This window comes from Falco cherrug, chromosome 11 (assembly GCF_023634085.1).
Source record: "Falco cherrug isolate bFalChe1 chromosome 11, bFalChe1.pri, whole genome shotgun sequence".
NCBI lineage: Eukaryota > Metazoa > Chordata > Aves > Falconiformes > Falconidae > Falco > Falco cherrug.
In genome coordinates, this window is record NC_073707.1 from 10,537,011 (window position 1) to 10,546,570 (window position 9,560).

A 9,560-nucleotide genomic window follows, 5' to 3' on the forward strand; every position below is an offset into this window, starting at 1 on the left:
CTGTAGCTAGCCCACAGCTCTGAAAAGAAAAAAGTTGAAAAGCCCTTGAAACTTCCCAATTCCATAATGTATTTCCCAACAGATATGAATCATGTTGCCTTCACTTCCCCTGCCATGCATATGATTTTCTTACGAGGTTTACACCACCTTTGTTTGGGTTCTGCTTTTCTTTTTTTTTTTTTTTTAAATTCAAATCTCATTTTTAGATGAGATGGGGACAAAAAAATGTGTTAAGAAATTGTTAAGAAATCCAAGTTCTGTGGTATAAATGCTGGTGCTACTCTTTCTTCAGGAAGGGCAGAATTTCCCCAGAAAGACCAAATTACCTCCAAAGCCAGGTGGCAATTTGAAAAATGTCACTTAGAGCTTTCTCACACACACACCCGCCACAGGAGAGGGTTGCAATATGCAAGGTAAAAGAGCAGTCCACAAGTCAGAAGAGTGGCACTAGGAATTGAGTTTCATACTTCAGCCAGAGCGGTTCCAGAGACAGACTATTTGTACTGCTCCTTACAAAGTGTCCATATGACATACACAGAAGAGCCCCTACTCAGGGTTCTACACTGCCAATTCTGTTGCTTGGAGATAAAATTATGATGTATGAGAATGTCACATTGTCATCAAACAGCAATGAACTTTTTTTCAGTAAATTATGTCACTTTATGTAAGTATGAACATCCACCTGATGTCTGTCCGAACCAAGCCACAGCTGGCCAGGACCTGAGACCAGCAGCTCTGGGTCCTTTGCTATGTCCCACCCTTGTCCACTATCTCCTAAAGAGAGTAGTAGATGAATACCCCCAAATTCCTGCTGTTCCCTCTTTGCAAGCGTAATTACCTTTCCAAAAGGCTTTGCATGACACCTCCCAGAGCAGAGGAAAAGCTTCAGAGTCCATCAGGGAAGTGTTACTGATGGAAAATCGTTGGAAGCTCATTTCAAGAAAAGCGTGTCTTGGCTACTATATAAGCCACATATAAGGCACTAGCTTAGTACTCCATATACCTCACTCCTCTTGCCAATAAGCATTTGTTTGCTGACTTGCAGTTATGAATCCAACACCTGAACTGGCTAAAACTGGCACATTCCCTTTAAATAGCTTAACAGCTGCTTGCGTGTAAGTAGCTGTATCTTTCAAAACATCTGAGTGCTAAACTACTGATCTCCAGGATGCAAACAGCAGAAACTGGGGGAAACCCTACTTCTATGACAGTCTCTCCTACAACTTCCCAGCTCCTCATCTCCCCTCCAGCTCAAGTAATAATTGGAAATTTGGAGGTAGCCACCACAAGCCCATGAAAGCTCTCAGTTGCTTCACAGCAGGTAAAGTCCAGCCCAAAACCAACCCTGGCTTCGGAGACAAACTGCTCCCTGCCCTACCTTGACTGAGTGGAAACAGCTGAGGACTCAGGTCTTTACACTCTTTCACCTTCACTTGTCTATATAAAGAAACACAGAGTGCTTTTGAAATATGGGAGAGAAAACTAAAGAAGAAAAGACGGATGTGGTTATGCCATTTAGTAAGAGTACTGTTAGGGTATGGGCTGTAAGCAAATGCTCTCATGCTCTGTAGAACAACCTGGTCTGAAGCAATGCCACTGATCTGTTTGCTGAGATTCAGGTAAAGTCATTCCTAGTTCAACTAATAACTTATTTAACTTATTTTTTCTATAGTTTAATAGCAGTGTTGATTGTAGAGCACTATTTTTAAGCTGGCTGGATTATTTTTATGAAGATCAAACAGTAAAATCAAATATGTAGTGTTACTTAGCTTAAAGTAGAAATATTTCTGCTTTAGTATTAAGCATAAATATATTTTCTTATAATCAAAATACTTAGAATAAAATGATAAGAAATTATCCAGCTACAGATGAGATATAAGGCAGATAAGGCTCTTCATTGCACTAAGCCATCTTACTCTTCTGTGCATCCACAAGAGAATAATACATCTAATATGAATAATGTTCTAGAAAATAGATACAAACAAACTCTGCTTCATAGCAGTAATATTACTTGGTTAGTATTGATTAGAAGGGTAATTATGGTAAATGCTGGAAATGTCTTTGCTGAAGCAGTGACCTGAATTTTCCTCATTCCTTTTTTGTAGTATAGCTAGATTAAGAATTATCAGTTTGCTGTGTTCTGTCATGTGATTATCATTTCCTTACTATTAAAGCTACACCTACATTTACAGTAAGTTACAGCTTTTATGATGAGGATGTTTCTGCTAATGAAGCTTTCATAGATTAGAATATACTTAATCTGTCATCTCCAATCTGTGCTAACATAGAGACTTGGGTGAGTCCCAACTAGAGCCAGACGAGCTCAGATCTGAGCTACAAAGAGGAAACTATTCATGCATCCTGCTGCGCTACAAAAAACCTAGCGAATCGAATACTGTTAAACCTTGCTGTTCCATTTCCTAGGTCAGTATGCCTTTGCTGCCAGCTTAGCCAGAAACTCCTACTGTCAGTAAACCCAATTAACATTTAACTAGTCCATAGGAAGTGGAAAATCCTCACTCAGGAGGAGAAATTGAGAACAAATGAAGCAGTGATGACACAGGGTCTGGACTAGCTATAAGACACACTTCCCTGAGTAGTGTTAATTACAGGTCCTTACGTTACCTTTTGGCTTCTCAAAGCTCTCTGAAACAATCCTAGGGCTGCAGGTGATTCCTTCAGGAAACTTGTGGAGGACTGAGGAATTTTCTTCAGAAAACTGGAAAAGAGCAAACATGGTGTCCATCTTTTAAGAAGGTGGAGAAGGAGGAGCTGGGAAATGGTAGAGCACTAAGCCTGGCTTCAGTATTTGAAAAAATATTGGAATCACCCACTGAAGAATCTGTTTGCAAGCACCCAGAAGACAACACAGTGGTAAGTAACAATTTGCACAAATTCATCTGAGAATGACAGAAATAGAAGTAATTTGACTTTCTTCTGTGACACACTGGCAGCACTGGGGGACAGTGTGTAGGAGGGGGAAACAGGCTTCTAACACTATCTTTCACAAAATTCTCATAAGTGAACGAAGGAAACATGATCTGTATGAAACTTCTATATGCTTAGTGATTACCCACCAAGATAGTAATCAGTGTCTACCATACAGGAAAGATGTATTTGGTACAGTTCGGTATTTTTCAGGTTGAGTATTGTCAGTATTTTTTGTAATAATTTGGACAATGCAGTAAAGATGATGCTTATGAAATGACCACAAGGTTATTTGTCAATGAAAATCTTCAAATAATTTCGAGCAAAGATGTTACTCTGTGCGGCCTGTGTGCAAACAATTCCCTTGGATTACTCAAGGTGTGAAATTTAAACTTGAGGGGAGCAAAATGATCCAAAATACAAGGTTTTTGAGAATTAGGCACTCCATCAGAGCACCTGAAATTACCAGTTTAAAGGCTGGTGCTGGGTTCAGCTGAGATTGTTACTTTTCTTCTTACTATCTACTACAATGATGTGTTTTGGAATCAGTATGAGCATAACATTGATAACACACTGCTGGTTTAGTTGTTGCTAAGTAATTCTTACTCTAAATCAAGGACTTTTCAAGTTTCCCATTTCTGCCAGTGAGCAGATGCACAAGAAGCCAGGAGAGAGCAGAGCCAGGACAGCTGACCCAAAGCAGCCAAAGGGATAATCCATACCATAGAATGCCATGCTCAGTACATAAACCGGGGGGAGCTGGCTGAGGCCAGCTGATCGCTGCCCAGGGACTGACTGGGCATCGGTCAGCAGGTGGTAAGCAATTGTATTGTGCATCACTTGGTTATTTTTTTTCCCTTTGAGTTTTATTCCTTTCTCCCTCTACTTTTTATTACAATTCCTTTTACCTTTTTCCCTGATTCTCCTCCCCATCCTGCTGGGGGTGGGGGGTGGCGGGGGGGACACAGGGACACTGAACAAGCAGCTGCATAACACTTGGTTGCTGTGCTGGCTGGGGTTAAACCATGACAGCTGGCTAACACTTTCTTGAAATCAACAATTTGCAGGAGTAGTGCTACATGGAATTTGGTACTCATTCTAAACAAAAAGCATTCAGTGAGATAGAAACTTGACGAAAGCAGAAGCAAATCTCGGACTTTTAAGAGACATCACAAGCAACTTTCTAACACATTTCTGAAGCACATAAAGTGTTGGATTAAGAGGCGTTGTTGCTCCCCCAAAATGTTTCACATAATCAGGTTTTTCCCAGCTAAATGGATGCTTTTGGTCATAGGACACCCATGCTCACACAACAGCACAACACTCCTATATCCTATTTCCTCTTACCTGTCCTGTTCTCAGGTGACAGTAACATCCAGCTACAATAAATCCCTTGTACATGTGGCACTAATGCATCTCCACCTTTAGTGGAATTATCTCACCTCTCATGTACCACAATCACATAATTTTCTAAGCAGCTGCCACACTTTGCTAGCTCAAAAGGATAGGATTGACTCAATCTCAGACTGACTAACAAGTCAAGATTGTCTTTTTGTTCTTATTTATGACAGATAAATCCACTGATAACAACCAGATTTTGTTTTGCTGTTTGCTAAGTTCACAAAGCTGTGACAGTCCAACACATGTGGCTCAGTCCAGTTCTCTGGAAGTAGCAGTCAAACCCAGCCCCTGACCAACAGCACCTCCTCACAGATCACACCCACTCCTACAGTGGGGTCACTGGGGGAAACACTGCCAAGGAGTATTCTTGGTGAATTTGTGCATTCCCCTAGTAACCTGTATCCAGCCTGTTCGTAGTCCTCATCAGCTCGCTTGCAACCATTTCCTCACCTACTTAACAGCCCTTGTTCTAACCCCCAGTTTTTTCTAGTACACTTTACTGAAATGCAAGTACCTTCAGTCTTCAGCCTTTCCCTTATCTGAAAAAGCAGACACTTCAAAGCCCGATTTGGCAGTTTTCTTGAAAAACCTGTGTGAAGCTTTGATTCAACAGTTACAAAATTGCTTTAATTACGATTGACACTCTTTCCTTCAATGGATAAACTAGACTGATCCTTTTCCAGATACACTAATAATATGCATACTTCGTGACAATTACTGGGTTGGACCTTCATCTTTATGTGCCTCTTCTTTCCATAATCTGAGCTGGAAATAAACTGTTTTTACTAATATGAGCATGTTAAGCTCTGTGAGCATTCTGTGTTCAGATACAGTTATTTCCATTCTCACTCAATGATTCCTGTAAGTCAACCCACCTCTGACCTCCAGCACAGTACCAGCATCCCTATGAAAAGCAGAGGTATGTGATTTGGCAAAACCCCAGGCCACCTCTTCAGTTAATATTTAGCAGACCTACTTGTTCTTCATTTCTCTCTCTCTTTCACATTTTACTTTACCGCGTAAATAACAACAACAAAAATATCTTTATCCAATTGGTTTTTGGTTTCTTTAGCAAAGTTCAGCTCCATTTGGTAGTGCTTATGAGCTACCCATTGCTTTTTGTCTTCTTGATCAAGTTCTTAAAACCTCTTCGCTTATTCCTAAATTTTTTTTGAGCTACTTTGTTGGCTGAGCTGGACTGGGAACTTTAACTACCAATTTCTTCTCCTACAATAGGATTTTTTGTGATTTTGATTTAAAGAGGCTATAAAAAAAGCACTTTTAAGGCATAGCTTGTTAAAGCATATCTATATATATATGAATGACAACAATGCTTGTTACACACAAATCATACTTTTTTAAAAAACAGTATTATTAAGGTGTCATGCCTTCCATTTGCTAATAATAATTTGCTAATTGATAATCTTTGTCAGATTATCTAAGATTATCAGTTAAAACTCTAAAGTACTTGCAAACCCAAAATTTAACCAATGCTGAAAGTTTAACACAGCTAGAAAATGTGCTTACTCAGTTTGCACCTAGATAAAAGATCAGTCTTCTTAAGCTGATCTTCTAAAGAACTGCATCAGATACAAGCACTACATGAAATTAAAATATTCCTAGAAATGCAGGTGTAGTAAAAGCACATCAGCAAAAGCTACTAATGCATAAGGAATCATGGATGTCAGAGTAAAGTCCCAGCTATCAGTCTGACCTGCCTTAATACGGAACAATAATTTCACTAACTTCTGCATAGCAAAGGAATCAAACGTAAGTGTTATGGAAATTTTAATAGACATACAAATCACTAGAGACAGCCAGTACACTTTACGGGTTTTGAAAACTTATGTTTGAATGGGTCAGTCTCTTCAACATCTGAAAAGGATTATTTTAAAGGGCATGGTAGTCAGTGGATGATGACTACCTGTTATCAAGGATCAGGCTCCTTTATAATAGATCAACCCACTCAAATTGGAAACTGAAAGCTCTGTCCTTGAAATGAGGGTTCGCTTCCAATAATAGCCAAAGATTTGTGAAGTGTCTAGCTCAAAGCCAAAAAAGCCCAGAGTTGTCTTTGAAAGTATCTTGCTCTGATATATCAAGGCATTAACTGGGAACCCTACACATTTCCAACCCATTCTCTCTTTTGTTTTAGGGGAGAAATGACCAACAGCAGCAAAGAATGCAATTTTACTGATATCGACAGATTAGCAAAGACACTGCGGCTGGGGATCTCCATCCCCACCTTCATTCTTGGGCTGATTCTCAACACTCTGGCCCTCTCCGTGTTCTGCTGCTTTTGGAAGAAACAGACGAGAACCTCAGTGTACATGATCAATCTCGCACTTGCAGATGTCTTGCTGCTTCTCTCACTCCCGCTCAAGGTGTACTACTCTATCACAGAGGCGCCGGGACTTTTGTGCTCATTCATAGAGTCCCTCTATTTTGTCAACACGTACGGCAGTATCTTCATCATTGTCTGCATTACTGTTGACAGATATATCTGCATAAGGCACCCATTTGAAAGTCGAGTTAACCAATCCCCCAAATGGGCTATCCTGATTTGCTGCTTCATCTGGGCAGTAGCTTGGCTCTGCAGCAGCCCAATGTACGTGTTTCACAAGAAAGATTATTTAAAATGCTTTTACAACATGTCAGAACAGGCATGGAGCATCCCCCTCATTGTTTCTGTGGAAATTTTTGGATTTCTGATCCCGCTTGCAGTGATGGTTTTCTGCTCTGCCCAAAACATCTGGATTCTGCTGAATCACGAAAGCCAAGCTAAAAAGAAAGCAGACGGCAGTGGCTCTTCACGAGTCATTATCAACCTTGTGGTGTTTTTGGTGTGCTTCACACCCGTTCACCTTGGGATCTGCCTACAGTGCCTGGTAAGACAGCATGTGATAGTGGACTGTAGTCTGAAGCAAACCATCAGCCTCTTCATTCAGGTGGCAATGATATTAGCCAACCTGAACTGCTGCCTGGATGCCATCTTTTATTACTTTGCCGCAAAAGAATTTCGTGAGAAAACACACCTGAAAAAGGTTATTGAACTATGTCCTGTCTTTAAGCCTTGTGCCACATGATGGGACTGCCAGCAGTGGAAAAACACCTCTCCCTTGGCTCCCACTTGCCTCACAGGACACTGACAGCATTATTCCTGACACAGCAGTAGCATCACTTTGGCCGTAGCAGGGAGGGTGCAGGAGGGAGAAGACCAGTGTTTTTCCAGTGAATGTGAGTCTGTTCCATATTTTTCTTCCCTTTAAAGATGAAAAGGGAAAAAATGTTGGAAAAAAGAACCAGCATTAGCAAAGTGACGAAGTGACATCAAAAGAAGCATTAGACTTGACAGTATCTACTAAATGTGAAAGGCTTGCCAGAGGAAAACTACCCAGATCACTGGAATGCCACTTAAAATCAGCCTTTGTCATTGCTGCACCAGTTTTCCTTTTGCCAATGTGATCAGAAAGCTGTTGCTAAGGGCCAAATATAGAAATAACTATTCAAAACCTTCTTTCTAACTCAGAAGAAATCTGAGCATTAAAAGGCAGTATCTGGCCAAAAGTCTGACTCTGTTCTTTCCTTCTGTAAATTTTACAAAAGGGCACTGTTGGAGCTCATTTGCTTTGAACAGCTTTGCCAGCCCAGGATAATAATGAATCCTCACTCCTGTAAGCTTTACACACTGGTCAAGGTTGCTACCCAGGACAGCAGCCCCTGCTCTTTCATGGAAGACAGGCTGCCCAGTGTACAACCCCAGCAGGGTATCTTAGGTACCAGCACTTCCTTGAGCAACAAACATTTCTGATTATCTTTGCTGAGGAATCAGCATGGTTTTCTCCTGCAATTTTAAAACTGTTCTTGCACATGAAAACCAGAGGAACCCCTTCAAATACAGCATTTAGTGAAAGAGTGTATATGATGAACTGTATTTCTATATAACTGTATTTCAATCAAAGATATAACATGACACATGTATGAAATTCTTCTGCCTGTCTCCACATTCTTTCTGGGAGGAGGGGAATTAGGGAAGCAAGCCCTGCATCACAGAAAAATAGAGACCACCTGTCTGATACACTCCTCCCTCCCAGCTGGAAGACTGGACCAGCTTTGTCCACCTCATTCCTTAGAGAAGTCCTTCTAGCCTGTGCCGTACACCTCACAAAATGTGTCTGGGCATGCCTCAACCTTTCTCAGGCAAAACTCCTGGTTTGTCACCATCCTTACGCCATTTGCAAGTTTGGTTCTGAGTCTGCACTAAAGGTTTCCTTGTTGCAATTTAAGCCTGCCATTTCTTGTACCATTGTATTGGCATGGTTTATGTTCTTAGCCAGAAACACTTTCACACCAGGGAAACCATTTCTGTGCCTTTTAAAAACAGCTGTAAAAATGGTCTAACATTGCTTGTAATCAAGTCTTCGTTCTGGGGCAGATGTTCCCTTTCTTCAAAATGCGAAAAGCAATTATCTTCTGTCTGGAAGAAATTAAAAAGGGGGACAGTTTTGAAAACACAATTTGCTGTTAACTGATTTCCATGGAAATAATTGATTGTGCAAGTGGACACCTGCACATATCTAATACTTGGCCTAATAAAGGAACACTTTAAAACTTGTTAGTACTAAAACTATGACCACAGCTGAGGCACGCAAGGAGCTCAGAGGCAAAGAAAGGTTTTTATCATCATCTTCGCCATTATCTGCAGAGGAGCAAGAGGAAGAGCTTTCCAAAACAGTAGGTTTTCAAAACATTATTTGCTACTGTCTCGATCATTCAGAAACTTGCACCCTTTTCGATATGAGTTAACCTTTCTTTTTTGCAACTTTCATATTACTTTGCATATGAAATATGTGTGAGAAAGAACGTGTTCTACCAAATAAACTGTATATACGAAGTGTATGATTTGAAAATACATTTTAACTCCCCAATCTGACAGCAACGTATGGCTCTCATCTACTTATTTAATCACAAACTTTTACAATTTTCTCCTTAAAACAGCTTCAAGACTAAGTTTTTCCTTCCCAGGAACTACTTCAGGTTTGTAACTATGACAACCAAGAACTGAATAAACTAATAAACAGAAAAACAGAAAAAGTAAAAACAAGAAAGGTAGTCACACCCGGAAGTCTGGATAATTTAATAAATTTTCTGGGAAACCCTCTCCATAAATTCTTGACAATCCCCTACTAAATCCCCTACAAATTTTGCTCAAAAATACTCCGAGCTCTTGC

General features: G+C 40.3%; 1 protein-coding gene across 5 annotated transcripts; it reads left to right on the forward strand.

Annotated features, from left to right (window-relative positions):
- The first annotated feature begins 841 nt into the window (after positions 1–841).
- GPR55 (G protein-coupled receptor 55) lies at positions 842–9,268 on the forward strand. 5 transcript variants are annotated; one of them, XM_055723348.1, is made up of 5 exons: positions 842–1,619; positions 2,662–2,874; positions 3,574–3,744; positions 5,013–5,248; positions 6,485–9,268. In XM_055723348.1, exon 5 carries the CDS (start codon positions 6,492–6,494, stop codon positions 7,413–7,415), a length of 924 nt encoding a protein of 307 aa, XP_055579323.1. In that variant the 5' UTR covers positions 842–1,619; positions 2,662–2,874; positions 3,574–3,744; positions 5,013–5,248; positions 6,485–6,491; the 3' UTR covers positions 7,416–9,268. The 5 variants fall into 5 exon arrangements, with proteins under 5 accessions (XP_055579323.1, XP_055579322.1, XP_055579324.1 ...); XM_055723347.1 differs by lacking the exon at positions 5,013–5,248; XM_055723349.1 differs by lacking the exons at positions 3,574–3,744; positions 5,013–5,248 and having other exon boundaries at positions 2,643–2,874.
- Positions 9,269–9,560: the final 292 nt, after the last annotated feature.

Bases quoted from the DNA above. Each gene is read 5' to 3' on its own strand.
- GPR55 (XM_055723349.1), top strand. From the start codon at position 6,492: ATGACCAACAGCAGCAAAGAATGCAATTTTACTGATATCGACAGATTA.